Below are 19688 nucleotides of genomic sequence, written 5' to 3' on the forward strand. Positions count from 1 at the left end.
TCTCCAATTATCAGATCTACCTCTCGACTTTAGTCGAGGCTCTCCACATTCGTTCTTTTTCCAATTGGAAGTCCTTCCATGAGCAGTGAGAACATTTGAGCTAGAGCTTTGATATGTCTCCTTTTCCTTCTTTCGCATCTCATTGTTTATTAAGGCATTTGAAACATCTTCAAAATCAATATTAGTGATTCCATGTAGTAGGGTCGTTACTACAAACTCGTAGGATTCCGGCAAGGAGTTTAATAACAACAACGCCTTGTCCTCGTCATCAATCTTAACATCAAGATTGAGCAAATCAGTGATGATTTTGTTAAAATCATCCAAATGCTCAGCCATTGAGATGCCTTCCTTGTAATCAAAACGGAAGAGTTTCTTCTTCAAATAGAGTTTATTTTCCACACTCTTCTTCATATATTTCGCTTCAAGCTTGTCCCATAATTCTTTCGCCATGGTAACCTTCATAAATGGATATTTCTGATCCTTGCCAAGACAGGATCGAATAATTCCACAGGCTTGCCGATTTAATTTCGTCCATTCTGCTTCTGTCATGTCTTCAGGCATTTCCTCTTGGAGAGAGACATCGAGGTCTTGCATGACCAATAAATCGCTAACTTCGCCTCGCCAAACACCAAAATTATTGGTTCCATCAAATTTTTCTACTTCGAGATTGGAACTCCACACTCTCGATCCACGTCGTGATGGTTCTGCCATTTGCAATAATTAATCTGAATGAAACTCAAAAACCCAATTCTTGAAAATTGATTTTCAAGAGAATAAACACGATTGTGAGCACGTCTAATGGTCGATGAGGCCCAAGCTTTCACAATACCCCAAAATACCACAACTTGGCTCTGATACCACTTGTTGTGCGCCGAAAGCGGAACAAAGGTACTCACAACACCAATGAACGATTTTACACAAAGAGGCACTAAGATATTTACGTGGTTCGGAGAGAAGTTCCCCTGCATCCACGAACCAATCACTAATAAACCAAAGCATTACAAGTGAATATCTCACTATCACACTACAAAGACTCAGAACACATGTCACTCAACAAATACAATGTGACTCCGAAAGCTCTCCCAAATTCCGATACCAAATTCTAATATCAAATCCCTATATATAACTAAACCCTGGTGTGACTAAATCTAATTCAAATAACCAAATCAAATCTAATTCAAATAACCAAATCAAATATAATCCAAAAACCAAATCAAATCAAAACTTATGACAATTTACAACACAAATAAATTACCAATCATCGTGCACACAGCAACTTGAATAATTCTAGGCACGAATGAGTTACCAATCAATGTGCAGCCCCTCCCTCTACCAGCCTCGTGTCGTGCAAGATAATAAAACAAAACCATCGTAGAGCCAAAAGATATAAAACTATGCATAAACCAATAACCGAAGCACATTGGCAATCCAAAGGAGCACTTCAGATAGAATTTCTACAACTCATCGGCAATGATGCGGAATTTACCTTTGAATTCAGGTGGTTCAGATGACGGTGCGTCAGTTAAAAAAGTAGTATCCGAATAATTAAGTACAATTAATTTTTCTGATTCTCGAACCAGTCATGCACCTAGGCAGATAAGAATTATCCAATATCAACAGACACAACGGATAAGAAAAAAATCGAAGACCTGTACCGCAGTGACGGGAGATTTTCTAGCGCGCCTAGGGGAGCAACTGCAGAAAAAGCAAGCATGAAAGGAAAGACACGATGATAGATTGCACAAATACTCGTTTGAAGAAGCGATCGAAGCTTTACAAAAATTGCACACTACAACCTGAAATGAAGTGCGAAATCCTGGAAAAACACTTGACCAAGTGTTCGATCTTCAGAGTCCTTTAAGATATTATCAATCTCCACAATCTGTACAATTAGCGGCACAGTAAATGGAAATACAAAATCGAAATCGGCAATTTCAAATCAGAAAATGCAGTAAGGAAGTTCTGCACATAACTCGAACAGGGAAACTAGACTCGGAAGCATCGATTGAAAGACATAAACTCAAGCATAGCATAAGAACTTGCCTCAGCTAATGTGAATTAGAATGGAGAATCATCCAAATCCCTTGACGAATTCCGATACTCCATCGGCAAATACAGAAGAAATTATGCAGAGCGTAGAGAGAAGTGATTAGAAGAAGAAAGTCTACTCCTTGGATTGGGACATATTACTCGGACTTTCCTCCTTACGAGCTACACAATTACAAATTTTAAAAATATGTTAAATTACATTTTTAATTCGAATTTTATTTTTATAATTTTAAATTTCAATATCATTTTTTTAAATACAAAATTTCCTTTTGTTAAAGTTTTTTTTTTAGTTTAATAAAAATAAAATAGTTTTTTTTTTTTTAATATCATCTCAAAATTTCATTTTAAATTTCCTTTTGTTAAAAAAAATGTCCAATCATCCTAAACTCTTTAATATTTGAACTTTTAATTTTTTTAAATATAAAATAATTATTTTTTAAAGTTTTCTAATTTTCTAAGAGCTTATTATATATATATATATATATTTTAAATTTAAAGTTCTATAAAAAGTTTTCTAGTTTTATGAACCGAAATCTGTAACCTAATAACTCAGATAATGAATCGCTCTCAAATATTTATTTCCAATTAATAGAATCTATTTTTTTTTAATCCAAAATTTGACATCTTATAGTGCCAAAAAAAAACAAAACATTAATTCTCGTTTTTAAATAGTAAAAAAAACGACAAATTCATTACAATCACGAACATATGAATTGCTTCCAAATTTACAAAAAAAATATTGTAAATTACTCAAATCATTGTAAATCTTATAATGATCGTGACCATCTAAGATGATCACATTTATATAAAATTCGAAAACTATAATACAAACTTTTAAAAAATACTCAAATCATCATCAGTTGTATAAGTAATTGTAAGCGTCACATATTGGGTGCATGGATTGCGCACATTTTTTCTGCAACGCATAAGAAACAGTTCCCGCCCTCGCTCGTCTCGCTTCCTCAAGACTCTCTCATTGGTTTCTCCCGGTTAATCTCGCACCCACTTGTTTCTACGCCCAAAAGATTTTCATTCCTCCACGAGTTTTTCGCCATGGCTTCGTTGAATCGATGCATTTTTCTGGTAGCAACACATTCTACTCATTCCCCACCAAACTATTCTTTGGAATGTTTTCTTTCTAATCCACTGGTTTCTTCCATTTCTTTGCTAATCTTGTGGATTTTGTTTGAACAGAATAAGACGCCCATTTCCAGTTCTTGTAGTCCTCTATCTCTGAAACGGCACTCGGAATCGTTGAAGCTTTCTTCTGTGAGATCAGAAAGAAACGACAGGGTTTTGATGGAGAGCTCATTGAAGGATTCGGTTCTTGAGTTGGACCCCGTTTCCGCCGTTAACGATGGGATTCTTGACCTCTACGGCGAGGTCATGGCCATGGAGGATCAGGGGGTCACTCCCTGGACCGTCTCTGTTGCTAGGTGAGGGAAAATCATATTCAATTCTTGAATCTTCATTACTTTCTTCAATCATGATCATAATTGTTCATATATTCTCTAGTGGATATAATTTACTGCGAAACCCACATCACAATAAGGGTTTAGCCTTCACGGATAAAGAAAGAGATACTCACTACTTGCGTGGTCTTTTGCCTCCTACTGTCATTTCTCAAGATCTTCAGGTTATCTATGTGATCTCCAATCATTTTTCTGAGGCCAATTTTGGGTCGCCGAGCTTAAATTATTTGCCTCTCAAATGTCAGGTGAAAAAGTTTTTGTACAGGATACGGCAGTATCAAGTTCCTCTGCAGAAATACATGGCCATGATGGATCTTCAGGTAGCAATGACCCCTTTTTCACGATAGCCTCAGATATTTTGTCATTAATGAGAGTTTTTGAGAAATAGATTTAGATGGAATAGTAAGTTTTTACTTGCAAAGTTATTGGTGATGATCATTAGAAATCACGACTCTTTGTAATAATATGATTTGTTCACTTTGAGCATAAGCTTTCATGATTTTATTTTTGGTTTTCCAAAAGACTTCATACCAATGGAGATGTATTTCTTACTTATAAATGCACCATTCTCAAGAACGACGATCAATTATTTGAGTTGATCAATTATGTTTACTTTGTTCAGGAAAGCAATGAAAAGTTGTTCTATAAGCTTCTGATTGAGCATGTTGAGGAGTTGCTTCCGGTGGTTTATACTCCAACTGTAGGAGAAGCATGCCAGAAATATGGAAGCATCTTCAGGCGGCCACAGGGTCTTTATATTAGTTTGAGGGAGAAGTATGGTTAAGCGTAGCCTTTCACTGTTCTTATGTTAGTCACTGTTACACTTAGACTAAGAAGTTTCTGTGCAGAGGGAAGATCTTAGAGGTTTTGCGAAACTGGCCTGAGATGGGTATTCAAGTCATTGTTGTTACTGATGGTGAACGGATCCTTGGATTGGGTGATCTTGGCTGCCAGGTATAGCTGTGGATTATGATTACTGTTGCCTTTTTGCTATTTAAGTTCTTAAATTTGATGGAATACTTCAGGGCATGGGGATTCCAGTTGGAAAGCTTTCCCTCTATAGTGCTCTTGGCGGTGTTCGTCCTTCTGCAGTGAGTATTTTCTATCTTATTCCTTTGTTCGTGGAACTATGTATGTAACAGTCTAAACTCACCGCCAGCTGATATGGTCTTCTTTGGACTTTTCTTATTGCACTTCCCTTCAAGATTTTAAAATGCATTTACTAGGGAGGGTTTCACACCTTTATAAGGAATGATTCGTTTCCTTCTCCCATCGATGTGAAATCTCACAATCCACCCCCTTTGGAAGCCCAGCATCCTCATTGTTCTCCTCTCCAACTGACGTGAGATTTCACAGTCCACCCCTTTTGGGGGGCCAGCATTCTCGTTGTTCTCCAGTCCAATCGACGTGGGATCTCACAATTCACCCCTTTGGAGGCCAGCGTTCTCGATGTTCCCCTCTCCAACTGATGTAGGATCTCACAATCCACCTCCCTTGAGAGTCCAGTGCCAGCGGGCACTGCCCAGTGTCTTGAATTCTATCACAAAAGCTCTGAATTCAGAAAGCTGTATAGATGAATGCGCAAGACATGTTTTGACTTTCTTACCGGGAATAATGAAATTGTTATCTTATCACAAAGTTATATTGTTTCAGTGCTTGCCTGTGACGATCGACGTCGGGACGAACAATGACAAGCTGTTGAATGATGAGTTCTACATTGGGCTCAGGCAAAAGAGGGCTACTGGTCAGGTTTGTAGTATTTGGTTACCCAGCCTATGGTTTGTGATAATAGTGAAGTTTTCGCCTTTGTTTTTCTTGCTTTAGGAATACAAGGAGCTTGTGCACGAATTCATGGCTGCAGTCAAACAGAATTATGGAGAGAAAATTCTCATTCAGGTACAGTTGTAGTGGGACAACAATATAAACCAAGTCTTCTTCTTCTTGGACTTTTGGTTCTCTGGCTCTGATATTGGCTTACCATATTGCCAGTTTGAAGATTTCGCTAACCACAATGCCTTCGATCTGTTAGAAAAATATGGCAAGACTCACCTTGTTTTTAACGATGATATTCAGGTTATTATTAAGTGATTCCCAGAGTTTTAGTTTACGTTTCAGAACTGGAATTCTAATGTATGAACTATTACTCAACAGGGGACAGCATCCGTGGTCCTTGCAGGGCTTGTTGCAGCTCTGAATCTAGTTGGTGGAACATTGGCTGACCATAAATTCCTATTTCTTGGCGCTGGAGAGGTTGTGTATCTAAAGCCATATCAACTCTCTTAATGGTAAACTCTCTCTCTTAATAGTAAACTATCTCGATTGACTTCCCATGTTTGTTGCTTGTAGGCTGGCACAGGGATTGCAGAACTCATTGCTTTAGAGATGTTCAAAAAGGTAATGGCCATATAATACTTGTTTGTTGTGAGATTTCACCTTGGTTAAAAAGGGGAACAAAACATTTCTTATAAGAGTATGGAAACCTCTCTCTACATACGCATTTTAAAATTCTCGAGGATAAGCTTGGAATGGAAAATCCAAAGAGGACAATATCTGCTAGCAGTGAGTTTGGACTGCTGCAAATGGTATCAGAGCCAGACACCAAATGGTGTGCCAGCGAGGATGTCCCCCAAGGGGAGTGGATTGTGATATCCTACCTCGGTTGGAGAGGGGAATGAAATATTCCTTATAAGGGTGTGGAAACCTCTCCCTAGTAGACGCGTTTAGAATTGTGAGGCTAATGATGATACGTAACGGACCAAAGTGGACAATATTTGCTAGTAGTGGTCTTGGACGGTTACCAAGAATTTGTTGTCAGAACCACTAAAGGTTATCACATGAACAAAACTAACTCGAATTCATTTTGTAGACGAATACCCCTTTGGAAGATGCTCGCAAGAAAATCTGGCTGGTCGATTCGAAGGTAGTTCAAAAGAAAATGAAAGGAAGTTCCTCCTTTTTCTAGTGCTAATCTTCTTGTTTCCAGGGTCTCATTGTTAGTTCTCGCAAGGAGTCACTCCAACACTTCAAGAAACCTTGGGCACACGAGCACCAACCAATTCAAGATCTTGTTGATGCTGTGAAGGTCTCTTTCTTACCATCTCCATTCAAATTTTTGCACAAACCAATGAAAGTTCCCATTTCTTTTCAGGATATCAAACCAACAGTGTTGATTGGGACATCAGGCGTGGGAAGGACATTCACTAAAGACGTCGTGGAGGCGATGGCCGCCATTAACAAGGTGTTTTATTTGGAAAACCAACCAGATTCATAAGAGAGTATATTGACCATAACTTTGTTGTGGGTTGCAGAAACCAATTATTCTTGCTCTTTCAAACCCCACTTCTCAGTCTGAATGCACTGCTGAAGAGGCGTATACATGGACTGAGGTACTACATACACACAATTCTACGTCCTAGTTGTCGTTTTGTCGATGGTAACTTCATTTTATATGGTTCCTTTTCCTCTTGCAGGGCCGTGCCATTTTTGCTAGCGGCAGTCCATTTGACCCTGTTGAATACAACGGAAATGTCTTTGTACCTGGACAGGTCTTTATACATTCATTTGACCCTTTCATGGTGATGTGCGAGGTCTCACGTTATTACTGCTTTCCTTTGTTATTCAGGCAAATAATGCTTATATTTTTCCTGGCTTTGGTCTTGGATTGATCATGTCCGGTACCATCCGTGTTCGTGATGACATGCTCCTAGCAGCCTGTAAGTGCAAAAGTGACTTGATGAGCTCATGAATTTGAATTTGATAGTGTAACAACCTAGCCAGCTGATGTTGTCTTTTTTGGGCTTTCTCTCTCGAGTTTCCCTCAAGATTTTTAAAACGTGTTTGTTAGGGAAAGGTTTCCAGACCCTTGTAAAAAAAATTTCATTCTCCTCCTCAACCGATGTGGGCTTCAAAGCTCAGTGTCTTTGTTGGCACATGTTCCCTTCTCCAATCGATGTGGAACCCCCCAATCTACCCAGCGTTCTTGTTGCCACACCGCCTCATGTCCACCTCCCTTCGAGGCTTTGCCTCCTCGCTAGCATATCGCCAGGTTTGTGGCTATGATACCATTTATAACGGCCCAAGTCCACCGCTAGTCGATATTGTCCGCTTTGGACTTTCTTTTTCAGGTTTCTCCTTAATGTTTTTGAAACTTGTCGGCTTGGGAGAAGTTTCTACACCTTCATAAAGAATGTTTCGTTCTCCTCCCCTAACCAATATGGGATCTCACATAAACACAATTCAAAATGATCAATAGACTTAACTTACAAATTATGATACCATCCATCAAAGTGGTAACCTGTTCTGATATTGCGTAACCTCTTGTCTCTTCCAAAGATGATTCTCAATCTGTTCTTTAACTTCATTGTTTTGTTGGAACAGCGGAAGCTCTTGCTGCACAGGTTACACAAGAGAACTTGGGCAAGGGACTCATATTCCCTCCATTCAGCAACATCAGAAAGATTTCAGCAAATATTGCAGCAAAAGTAGCTGCAAAGGCTTATGAACTTGGTTTGGCCGGTCGCCTTCCTCAACCAAAGGACTTGGTGAAGCATGCCGAGAGCTGTATGTACACTCCTTCTTACCCAAACTATCGGTGAAGCTGCCAAGGTTTCCCCAGTTTTGCCTCCCTTTTTTTTGTCAATCATTTGTGTTCTTCCCACCAACTTCTGTCGTCCTGTAAGTTTTGATGGGATGAGAAGCATGTGTATACATATGGTCCGTAAAACTTCATACATCTTACCCAACAAAGGACTTTAATTCTTTCACTATTTCATTGAGTCAAAATAAATGGAAATAGCAATAAATGATACACATACACCATGTTAGTCCTTATAATCAAGGGTCAATTACGATAACTAAACTGTAATGTAAATATTATTGACTATAAAAGATATTAGCCTATAATCAAGGGTAATATATTTTAGATAAACTGTATTTCAAAACACAATGCTTGTATTAATATTTAAATTTTATTTTTAGTTCATACTTATTTCATTTTTTTCATTATTTTTTATTTTAGTATTTAAACTTCAAAATACTTCGACCCCACGTTAATAAAATCTTTCCAAATTACAAAATTTATTATTAAATTTGAAATATATAGATTAAAATAAATATTTTGCTAATTTATAGATTAAATTAAAATATCTTTCCAAATTACAAAATTTATGAAGCCAAGCAAATTAAATTTGAAATATATAGACTAAAATAAATATTTTGAAATTAAAATAATTATAAATTTCTGGTTTTAAATTAAAAATAAGATGCATGCAATTAATCATGCAAATTTAGGTTCACACGAAGAGTCTTTTTTTAAATAAATTAAAAATAAATATTTTGAAATTAAAAATAAGTAGGCACCAGTTAGGAGTTTTATATATATATATAATAAAAATCATTGAAAATATGTGTAATGGAAGTGGAAGAAACTTCTGGGAATAAGAGAGAAAAGAAACGACGGTCAAGCGTTGACAAGCAATAGACTGCGTACACATCTAGCTTCTTGTAAATTACACCACCAGATTTTTTATTTTTTTATTTTTTTATTAATTAATTAAAAAAAAGTATTTATTTATTCCTTCTTCGTGGAAAATATAAAAAAGGCGGGGTTGGTTTCGTGGCAACCAATTGGAAACTCATGAGTTCATGTCCCGCTTTTCACGTGTCCGTACCAGTTTACCTGTCCTACACGATAATATATTTGTTTTTTTTTTCACCCTTCTACCTACTCTTATCCCCCTTTCTTTTTTTAATAATAATAAATAAAACAAAAAGCATTATCTATTTATTATAGCTCAAGATTATAATTAATAATAATAATAAATAAAGGTTTTCTCATATAATAAACTCACCTAATAATTTATTATAGCTCAAGATTATAATTAATACTTAAACGTTTTGTATTTTTAATTATAAATAATTTAAAAAACTACACATGCATTTAAATGAATAGAAAAATAAAACTTGAGTTATATAATTCCAATTTAATGCATTAAATTTCTGAAATATCCAACCTTCAATATTTATTAGGGAGAGATGTCATATTTCAAAATTAATTGTTACTTAAATAATCCGTTTAATCCCTAAAAAAAAATATTAATCATAAAATTCAAACCACATTTATCAAACGAATTATATTAAATATATTTATTATCAATTAGACTTCAAAAGAATAAAAGTAACCATAAATGCCCTAAATTAAAGATTTAGTTTTTATAGAATAATCTTAGGTAAATTTTAAAGTTAATTAATTAATAGTTTAAATAAATTAATTAATGAAAAATGAATTTCAACCTGCCTTTTATATATAGTCTAAACAAAAAGGAGTGGATAAGAAGTGGATAAGAAGTGATTAGAAAAATATAATTATTAATTAGGTTAGTGAAAGAATATTTTATTTTAATTTTGTGTGGATTAAGATATCAAAAGTTAAAAATTTCGTATAAGAATAATATTTTAAATTATCTCTGAATAACGACATTTTACATGATAATAATATTAACTTTAAAGATATAGAATATAAATAAGTTAAAACCAAATTGAAGGTTGCTAATATTGTTATTTTATTTTGGAAACCATGGAAAACAGTATAAGTAGTTGGTACGATAATTTTAATTATTAATTTTTTTTTTAACTATTTTATTAGGAAGATTCTATGCAATTTCAGTTCATTCACGTATTCCACTTGATTTAATAATTAGAAAAAAAAAAAAGAGTATAAATATGTTCAAATTTATTTGTGTTGTTATATTTAAAAACAAAAACATTAAAACATATTTTTTAAAAGTTTAAAAAAGAAAAGGGAATAAAATAAGGTAGAAATAAATGGTTGAGATTGAAATTAAGCAATAATAATAATAATAAGAATAAGGGAGAGGCCAGAAAAATACGTTATTGGATAAAATGGTCATAGTCTTACCAACGAACACCCGCGTTTGGCTAATCGGAGCTTTGATTTTCCCCTAAAAATCCTCTTTTTCTTCATCAAACCTCTCTCTTATTTAATCTTCACTTCTCACGATCTTGAATTCCACAATTTTTTCCATTTGTGCTCTACTGGGCTGACTCGCCGGGTCACGGATCGCAATGACTCGGCGTTGCTCTCACTGCAGCAACAATGGCCATAACTCCCGAACCTGCCCCTCCCGCAGCGGCAGAACTGGCAGTGCTGCCCTCGCCGGCGGCGGCGGCGGCAGTTGTGGTGTTAAGCTATTTGGGGTTAGGCTCACGGACGGGTCTTTCATCAAGAAAAGCGCCAGCATGGGTAACCTCTCTGTACATTACCATAGTTCTTCTTCAGCCGCTGCCTCGCCCAATCCTGACTCCCCTAACTCTGATCCTGTTCATGATACCGATGGCTTTTTGTCCGATGATCCTACACATGCGTCCTGCTCCACTAATCGTCGGGGTGAAAGGAAGAAAGGTAACCGATGAACAGTTTCAGAATCGTAACGTTAATGTTTTGGTCCTGAAACGTTTGTTTCTGAGAGGATTTCGGACCTGATTTCCCTCGTGATTTGGTTAAGGCAATTATGGTGATGTCCGTGTTCTAGAGTTTAATTGATTTGTTTCACAATCGCTTGTCGCCGTATATTTGTGACGGATTTCATGTCTGTTCTCTGATAAATGCTTCGTGCGTGGGTGATTTGCGTGGCTATTTCTTTCTTTTTTTCTTTTGATCGGTTCCGTCATTCTTTCCAGTTTTGTTACGAATTCTGATGCATCAATCACTTGACTAGGAAGAATTTCATTGAAAACCAATGACGGAGGACGCAACACCATAGTAGTTTGAAAATCAGTGATACCAACAAGTTCTTTACTTAAAGAAGCAAACCTATCTGAGGTTGAAGGAGATAAGTAAAAACAATGGTCAAGATAATTCTCTTGATCTGGTAATCGATAATGAAATTCCAGTAGTTTGTTATAACAATTGAGATTAGTGTTTTGTAACAATTGAGATTCTCAATTCGATGAAAGATTATGAATCAGTGCTTTCTAAGTATGCATTGTGAAGCAATGACCTGCTGGCCTTTTCATATGAGCCTTATTTTTTTTCTCTCAATGGCTAGACACAATTTACATTCTAGTTCCAGTGGCTACTGTAATGAATGCCATGGAAGGTTGAAGAGAGGAAGAATGCCTTTACTGGCTTGACATTTGATAATAACTGTATTTTAAGTTAATAGGTCTAAGAGGAGGTTGGCGGGGACGGGAACTCCATTAGGTTTCTTGATGTGGTAAGTATTGCATTGGATGCTACATTTCCTAGTTTCATTTCTAATTGCTTTGGAAATAATTATATTTGTCGTTTGATTGTTGTTGGCTATTATAATTTGGTTGGTAAAAGTCTCTGTTTTCACTTTTATTGTCGAACTTGTAACCTCCATTGCATTTGTTGAACTCGGACAATACTGGAATCTCAGATGTGTTTTTCTTGTTTAGTCTACAATTCTGGGATCAAACGAGATTGAGCGTTTATTGTTCAATATGACTACGGAGTTCGACAACAGTGATCAAACAGTAGCATATTCTCTTAATGCATTGGAGTTCTAATAATTGGATCAGGTATCATATTACTGTTGTTTGATGCCGTAAACTATGTTTTTAGGTGTTCCATGGACCGAGGAGGAGCATCGATTATTCTTAGTTGGTCTGCAGAAATTGGGGAAAGGAGACTGGCGTGGAATTTCTCGGAATTTTGTTATTACGAGGACTCCAACTCAGGTGGCAAGCCATGCCCAAAAGTATTTCATTCGGCAGAGTAATTCAACAAGAAGAAAGCGAAGGTCGAGCCTCTTTGACATGGTTCCGGAGATGGTTAGTCTTGAACTCTTACATTGCTAGTTTATTATTGGCAACCCCCGTACTTCTCTGTTGAGTTTGCATATTAGTTTCTGTTAGAGTTTTTTCTTGTCACGTAGGTCATTGTCTTGTATATTGTAATTGAAAGATTGGTGTCCTTATTCATAATGCATCTGGATATTGGATCTAAACAAGCGTATCTACTAGCATGGCACATTTTTTTCTTCATAAGGTTTTGAGTTTCTTCGTTTCATTGTTCCGCAGGCATCTGATCCGCTGCCCATGCCAGCAGATGAGGTTTTACATGCTTCTCAGGCAAAAGAAACAGAGAATTCAAGTTCCCAACCTTCACTAAATCTCTCACTTAACTCAGAGTTCCATATGATGGAAACTACAGTTGAAGAAAATGGAAACGAACTCGATGCAACTAAGATGGAAGTTGCTGGTTTCCCACATATGATACCAGGATTCATCCCGGCTTATATGCCTTTACCTTTCCGTATTTGGGCACCAAGTACATTCCCAATGGAGGAAGAAAAGGGTGTAGAAATGTGTCATCATGAGGTCCTAAGGCCAATTCCAGTCGTGCCGAAGGAACCTGTCAATGTTGATGAACTAGTTGGCTTGTCTCAACTCACTCTACGAGAGCATGAAGGAGAACATAGAGAGCATTCGCCCCTGTCCTTAAGATTGATAGGCGAAGGCTTGAGACAGTCAGCTTTCCATCCTAAAACTCCAGTTAGTCGTTCAAACTTTAACAAGGACGACAATGATACAATCTAAGCTCTTTGAAATGAAGGAGGGAGAATTCTTCATGCATCACGAGCTTTTCTTGTAAAATGACACCCTTAAATTAGTTTTTTTCTTAGAGAAGTCCGTAGTGTGGGTGTTTTTATTGATATCAAGTAGGCTAGAGAAAGTTCTTTAAGTATATCTATTCTTTGTAACTGTAAACAAATAGATATGTAATAAATATGTTAAATTAGCCGATCCGATCCTAACTTGATTTTATTGATAACTCTTTGTACCCTTTTTAGGTATCGATCCTTTCTAACCAAGGAATTGATTGGTAATTCCACTTTTGCATTTCTTTCTTTGGGTTGTCTGGCAGGTTCAGTGCTACAGCCCCAAAGATGGGAACGCTTGCTTCAGCCCTGCTTCAGCCATCTTCAATAACCAGAAATGAGGTCAGGTGCGTTTATCTCTATGAAATCAATTTTGGATTAATTGTTTTTGTTCACACACTGCTCCATATATGAACACTTGGACTTGAATGCACATTGAATTTATATTGAATATGTCTGATTTTTCAATTTAGAGCATGATCATTGAAAGTCAGGAACGCTGGAATAAGAGAATTTGGTTTTTGTAGGAATGCGGACCCCACTGTTGTTTTTGTCTCTGAATAGTGTAAATATGGCAAGGAAGAACAATTCTACTGTTTTCTTTTAACAAAAGTCAAGAATTATTCAAGTGCTGAAATATAAACCGTCCAGTTCTTTCCGTTTCACTTCTTTTCTGGATTTAACTTTTAGTATCATATCTCCTACAATTAATTCCTTTACAGCTGAGCGTGATGAAGAACTGCCTATTTGTATTGTATGGGTGGTTCCTCTTTAACGCCAAGAGCCTCGTCATGACCAACTTTAGCAATTAGGCATGCATTCCTTGGTGTACTACACCTGTTGTTTCATCTTAACTTGTGTTTTAAATTAAGAATTTTGATTTGGTTGATTTGTTTTTTGTTTTCTTCTTAATATTGTCTTCCTTTATCAAGCTGTTCTTCTATTGAGTGTTCCTTGACCATCTGTCTTCCAATATTCGGTCATGGTCAAATGTAACTGGATTTTGATTCAGAGCTTCCTTTCAAGGTTTTAAAATCCCTCTAATTAGGAGGGGTTTCCACACCCTCTTTCTTTCCCTCTTCAACTGCAATTCACCTCCCATTGGAGGCCCAATATCCTTGCTGCCCAAGTCTACTGCTAGTCGATATTGTCTTCTATGGGCTTTCCATTCTGGATTTTCCCTCAAGGTTTTAAAATGGTTCGACTAGGGAGAGGTTTTCACATATTTGTAAGGAATGTTTCGTTCCATTCCAATTGATGTGAGATCTCACACTTCATCCCTTCTTCCACGTTTTAGCTAGAGCAAAAACCACTTCTCCACATTTAACATACTCTTTCTTATCTGTAACCTATCTTTCTATCTGGTTGCCTTCTAAAGTCAAGTGCTTATCGGAATTATCACCAATAATTCCGGTGAATCCCTAACAGATGCTGGCGCTGGAAGGCCGACTGCCACTTGTTAGAGTGGCAGTGGCTCGATGAGTGCAATGGGCGTGATAGACTTGAGATTTTGGGGAGGTTTTGGATTAATTAGGTAAGGGATGTAATTGAAGAGTTTCTATCTCCTGTGTGATGGAAAGATGATGGGTCGGAGGAGAAAGATTCTCAGGTGGTTCATTATTTCAGGTACTTCTTTTCGTTATCTTTAATAATAACTTAAAACTATCGAGTTGGTTTATTTAAATTCTGTGCCATGAGACATTTAATTTTAGCTTTTAAATATTGGAAAACATTTGAAATTTTATTTATTTATTTTCTTCTAACAATTGAATTAGCTTGGGGTTGCACATTTAACAGTTATTCTAAGAAATTGACCAAATGAGGTATCAACTCGAGAATGACTTAGAGGATAAATCACTGAGTCATTCTAAGCACGCACGATCGGATTATGTTTAGGTCAAAGACATCTCACCATTATTTTAAGAAGAATTCTTAATAATGAAAATGAATAGTAGACGAGCAAGATCAAAAAACGAGATGTCAGTTCAAGTGTTAACTTAGTGGATAAACAATGAGATGTCAATTTGTTTGATCCTCAAACTAACATGAAAATTTTCAATTCTGAAAGAAAGGTGGAACAGGGAGGCTATTGGAAAAAAGAACAATAATGGGTCATGATTAGGCCCAAAACTAGATGATTCGGCCCAATAGGTCTAAAATGTCTGTTTTGGGCCATCTTCAAATGGGCCTATGCCTGGTCTGGACCAGGTCTAATCCAACGTAATGGAAGTTACGACTTTCCAGTCGACGCGTCGATTTTCCGTTGAATAGCGACATGTCGTGCACTCGTGATAAAGAAACGGAGAGGGTAGAATGGTCATCTTCTTAAATATTGCGCGCGATCGAAAGCACGTACTTCCGAGTTTGAGCCCTGTTTCGCTACCTGTACTATGGTTTAGTTTTCATTCAGCTCCTCGCATTTTGCGTATGATCGCATCTCACTGAGGTATTTCTCTCTGTTTTCATCGGTTGCGTTTTCTTCGCCAGTAACGTTTTGTAATGAAGAATTTTGACTTCTCTTCTTTTGATCGTTGTTTCTTTTCGATGTTCGTCCGTTTTCCTCTTCGAGTATCGTTGTGAACTTTTCTTTTCGCTTCTTGCTCATCTATAGGCGGGAGTGTTTTCGACAACTTTCCGGAGGGAAATATCGTTAAATGGATTTGATAGGTTGTTAGTGCAACTCTGAAGAATTCAATCGAGGCTATATGGTTATTTTCAATGACATTTTTTATGAGATCGTTAGCAGAGAGTAATTCATGGAGGTCGTTGCATGTAGGATTTAGTTGAGGACATGTTAAAAAGGTTTCGTGGAAGCGTCATTGACGACCCCTGGTTTGCTTTGCTTTGCAATCACACTTGAGATAATGCTAGCATTATGTTTCGGTTCAATTTTAGATTATAGAAGGAACTCATTTCGTTGTATTTATTACAATCAGGCAATTCAATTAAGAGTCTTTGAGGCGTTTGATCACAAACGACTTACACAGGTTCCCCACTTAATTACTGAGTGGCTTTCCTGTAAATGAGAGAATTTGTTAACCGTGAACTAAGGAGGTATTATGAGTATTATGAATCACGAATCTCTACAATGGTATGATATTGTCCACTTTGAGCATAAACTCTCATGGCTTTGTTTAGGGCTTTCCCAAAAGGGCTCATACCAATGGAGATAGTATTCCTCATTTATAAACCTATGATCTTCCACTAAATTAACCGATGTGGGACTCACTCCTAATAATCATCAACAATCCTCCCCCTCGAATAAAGTAGGCTTATAGAGCTCTCGATTAATCGAGGCTCGACTCCTTTCTCTGGAGCCCTCAAACAAAGTACACCCTTTGTTCGACACTTTAGTCACTTTTGACTACACCTTCGAGGCTCACAATTCTTTGTTCAATATTTGAGGATTCTATTGACATGACTAAGTTTAGGACATGACTCTGATACCATGTTATGAATCACGACTCTCCACAATGGTATGATATTGTCCACTTTGAGCATAAGCTCTCATGTCTTTGCTTTGGGCTTCCCCAAAAGGCCTCATACCAATGGAGATAGTATTTCTCACTTATAAACCCATGATCTTCCACTAAATTAACCAATGTGGGATTCACTCCCAATAATCCTCAACCGAAGGCATTGCTAACCCATTTAAAGATAGTTCTCACCTTGGTTTGGTTTTTTTATATGAACTAATATACTTATACTTTTGTGTATTCAAGCTGTTTTTAATGAAAGATTGTTGTTCTAACCTGTGGCCATTCCCTTAATACTTCTAAGTGTAAATTATGATATTTTATCAATGTGTTTAGGAATGGGTTTCCAATTAAAAAGCTAGTGTAGGAATAGATATTTGATATGGAGTTAGGGCATATGATTGTAGAAACTACTAAATTTATGACCAATCTTTTTAATGGTCATTTCAGGTGAGGACATCTTGTTCAAGAACTTCCATGAATTATTAGCAGAAGAGTGGGTTAGAGGGGGCTCGGACAGTGGTCAGAATGGACGGTGGAAAATTGCATTGACAAAGTCTTCTGAGAGGGTTGATGACGCTTTCAAGGACGAGACTCTAGCACCCTAATCGGTTGGATCTACAGCTTTGGTTGTTCTTCTGTCAGTTTGCCAGATTATTGTTGCCAACTATGGTGATTCAATGCTCTGTTGTCAGAGTCAAGCCATCCCCTTGACGGTTGACCAAAAGGTTCAATTAAAATTCTGTGCATCCCGCTTTATGTTGCAGAAATTTTATACTTGGTCACAATTTATAATTTGACTTCATTATTAGATAACATTTTCAATTAAACGTACGCCACAAGCAATAAATTATTCCTCATCAGTTTTTAGTTCTCCCATTTGTCTCCTCAAAGTTATGAATAGGTTGGAGTTGGAACTAGATGATGAAGGCTGTTGTGGGGTTCAGTGGGCTTACACTTATTGTGTATAATTCTGTCGACATAATTTCTATCTTTGGCTTGCTCGTACCCTATTGAGTTATTGCTCCATTTCTGAAATTGGTAAGTGAGAGTAATATCTGAAGCATTGGAAAGATTAGATTGTATATAAACTGGTTATACCAGATTATGTTTATTTTCCATTAAAGTTCTCATTGTTGATCTTACTTGAAGTTATTAAACCTTGAAGGTTCTTGATTTTGTATCATGTTGCAAATTATGGTTGCCAAACGCTTAATGCTTCCAAAATTAGTATTTTCTCAATTGCGATTGTGGCTTTGTTTAAGTTATGCTTTGTAATCTTTATGTTCAAATAAAGTGAAGACCAATCATATGTTTCAGTTGGCTGCACAAATTTGCACAACATATTTAGTTAATATTAAGACTCTTGTATTTTCCCCTTTCGATGCAGATTAGTGGGCCAGAAGAATATGATAGACTGGTTAAGGGAGGAGTGCGGATTCTGTTTGTGGGCTTCCCTAGGGTCGAAGGAGTATTGACTATGACCAGGGCAATAGGTTTCTTCTGACCCATATCTTCATATTATCTGATCTAGTCATAACTAGTTATCTGGTTCTATTTATTTCCTGACACTTACTTTGAACAGTCAAGTTAATAATTTTTATCATCCACCAAGTCTCAAGCCACTGGAAAAAAGCATTTAAACTAGCTGGGAATAAATATGTTATGTTGCCCTGTGTTTTCAAGTTTTATTACTGTTCTAGCTTGTTCAAGGTTCTGTTTTTGCTTAACAACAAAATCATTGCTCGCTAAGCTCATCATCCTTGATACTCATAGTTTTTCTCACCGTTTTTTTTTTGCAACTTCCACCCACATACTGTTCTAGTTTTGAATTTGTTTCTTAAACCGTGGATTATATCTGAGATGAGGTTACATTTATGTCAAGGACTGAAGAAGACGAGTGTTCGATTCTGGCTAGTGATGGAGTATGGGATATCTTGTCTGATGATGATGTGATGAAGAGGCTTGCAGCATACTGAGGAGGCAACACAGAAAGTTGGCGTTTGGTGGAGCTCATGATGGAATTTATCCAGCACAATATGCTGCAAATCAAATCCGCAATGTGTTCAGTCATTTGAGTGGTGACAACATCTCAGTTTCTGTAATTGACCTAAAGCACCAAATCAAGGAGCGCCAACCTGAACGGTGAACGTAGTATCGACATACAGGTTGGCTGGGCAGAAGTATGTGATCTTTTCTATAAACTGGACATACACTTCAGCTGTAGTTAAATAATTATACAAACTCTGCAGCTCCTTTACCTTATCTATTCTAGTTTGTTAGAGAGGCTTGCCGTGTATTTTTCTATATACCTAGTTTCAACCCTGTATACTATTTTTGCATGCAATTATGCATCTACCTTACCCAAGTTCTCTTCACCTTAGAAACCCTACTAACTAAAATGAATTTTCCGATTTCATGAAACAATTAGCAAACTTCTTACATGGAACGTGTGTAATCAATATATGTATATAGGTAACGCCGTACATAGTTTCAAGTTATTGTGTGTTAAATTTTGTCTAACTTTGTCTCTACTCAGATGAATGCGTAGTACTGGGATTCTTTCTGTTTTAGGTTACTTCGAGGACTTGGATGGGCTTATTTGGATAACACTTTGGCGAATGGAGATAAAGCTACCCATAGTGGAGAATGCTGCTTTCAATAATTTCGTATTTCCAAGGAACGGATTCTTATGAGGATGAACAGAATTGATGCTTCAAAAGGAGGAATATCTGTGTAAAGCTCACTGAGAAAGCAACCTTAAAGGTAAGCCTCTATATGATTGCAACCAACACGCACAAGTTTGGATTATTCTCAATGAACACATTCTCGATTAGGAAAGGTACAAACGTATTCTCTTTTTTGTTATATCCGCTCTCTTGAGCTGCCCATTAAGCAACTAATTCTCTGAGGTGGCAATGTTTATGCTTTCTTGAATTAGGACGATGGCATCAAAGCCAGATTTTAAAATTATAGTGGTTCCTTTCTTGCCGGGTAATTGATGTAAGCTAGATGTTTCTATATTTCCCCCCCCCCCCCCCCCCCCC

General features: G+C 36.9%; 3 protein-coding genes across 4 annotated transcripts in view; all 3 read left to right on the forward strand.

The window, feature by feature from the left end:
* Nucleotides 1–2932: 2932 nt before the first annotated feature.
* On the forward strand, nucleotides 2933–8284 carry LOC111488596 (NADP-dependent malic enzyme-like). The gene is made up of 19 exons (XM_023136428.1): nucleotides 2933–3132; nucleotides 3244–3485; nucleotides 3565–3685; nucleotides 3767–3841; nucleotides 4144–4295; nucleotides 4370–4475; nucleotides 4547–4612; nucleotides 5175–5270; nucleotides 5346–5417; nucleotides 5511–5594; nucleotides 5673–5771; nucleotides 5868–5915; nucleotides 6388–6441; nucleotides 6505–6603; nucleotides 6670–6759; nucleotides 6830–6907; nucleotides 6992–7066; nucleotides 7144–7234; nucleotides 7899–8284. The coding sequence occupies exons 1-19, from the start codon at nucleotides 3103–3105 to the stop codon at nucleotides 8114–8116; spliced, it is 1896 nt and encodes a 631-aa protein (XP_022992196.1). The 5' UTR covers nucleotides 2933–3102; the 3' UTR covers nucleotides 8117–8284.
* A 2133-nt stretch (nucleotides 8285–10417) lies between these two features.
* Nucleotides 10418–13313, forward strand: LOC111488664 (transcription factor MYBS3-like). Its single transcript, XM_023136553.1, has 3 exons — nucleotides 10418–10941; nucleotides 12127–12335; nucleotides 12585–13313. Exons 1-3 carry the CDS (start codon nucleotides 10605–10607, stop codon nucleotides 13101–13103), a joined length of 1065 nt encoding a protein of 354 aa, XP_022992321.1. The 5' UTR covers nucleotides 10418–10604; the 3' UTR covers nucleotides 13104–13313.
* Nucleotides 13314–15361: 2048 nt separating this feature from the next.
* The window catches only part of LOC111488738 (histidine-containing phosphotransfer protein 4), a 12966-nt gene continuing 8639 nt past the window's right edge, over nucleotides 15362–19688 (forward strand). The window contains exons 1-5 of one of the 2 annotated variants that reach the window (XM_023136664.1): nucleotides 15394–15611; nucleotides 17092–17369; nucleotides 17536–17686; nucleotides 18032–18137; nucleotides 18527–19644. The gene's annotated coding sequence lies outside the window, so the exon portion shown is untranslated. Of the gene's footprint in view, nucleotides 15612–17091; nucleotides 17370–17535; nucleotides 17687–18031; nucleotides 18138–18526; nucleotides 19645–19688 lie in introns of both variants that reach the window. The other variant, XR_002719246.1, reaches the window with a different exon arrangement.

Source organism: Cucurbita maxima, unplaced genomic scaffold, assembly GCF_002738345.1.
Source record: "Cucurbita maxima cultivar Rimu unplaced genomic scaffold, Cmax_1.0 Cma_Scf00013, whole genome shotgun sequence".
In the NCBI taxonomy this organism is placed as follows: Eukaryota; Viridiplantae; Streptophyta; class Magnoliopsida; order Cucurbitales; family Cucurbitaceae; genus Cucurbita; species Cucurbita maxima.

Bases quoted from the DNA above. Each gene is read 5' to 3' on its own strand.
- LOC111488596 (XM_023136428.1), top strand. From the start codon at position 3,103: ATGGCTTCGTTGAATCGATGCATTTTTCTG. The intron at 5,418-5,510 runs GTACAGTTGTAG...CCATATTGCCAG, and splicing joins GAGAGAAAATTCTCATTCAG to TTTGAAGATTTCGCTAACCA. The intron at 5,595-5,672 runs GTTATTATTAAG...ATTACTCAACAG, and splicing joins TTTTTAACGATGATATTCAG to GGGACAGCATCCGTGGTCCT.
- LOC111488664 (XM_023136553.1), top strand. From the start codon at position 10,605: ATGACTCGGCGTTGCTCTCACTGCAGCAACAATGGCCATAACTCCCGA. The intron at 10,942-12,126 runs GTAACCGATGAA...CTATGTTTTTAG, and splicing joins TCGGGGTGAAAGGAAGAAAG to GTGTTCCATGGACCGAGGAG. The intron at 12,336-12,584 runs GTTAGTCTTGAA...ATTGTTCCGCAG, and splicing joins TTGACATGGTTCCGGAGATG to GCATCTGATCCGCTGCCCAT.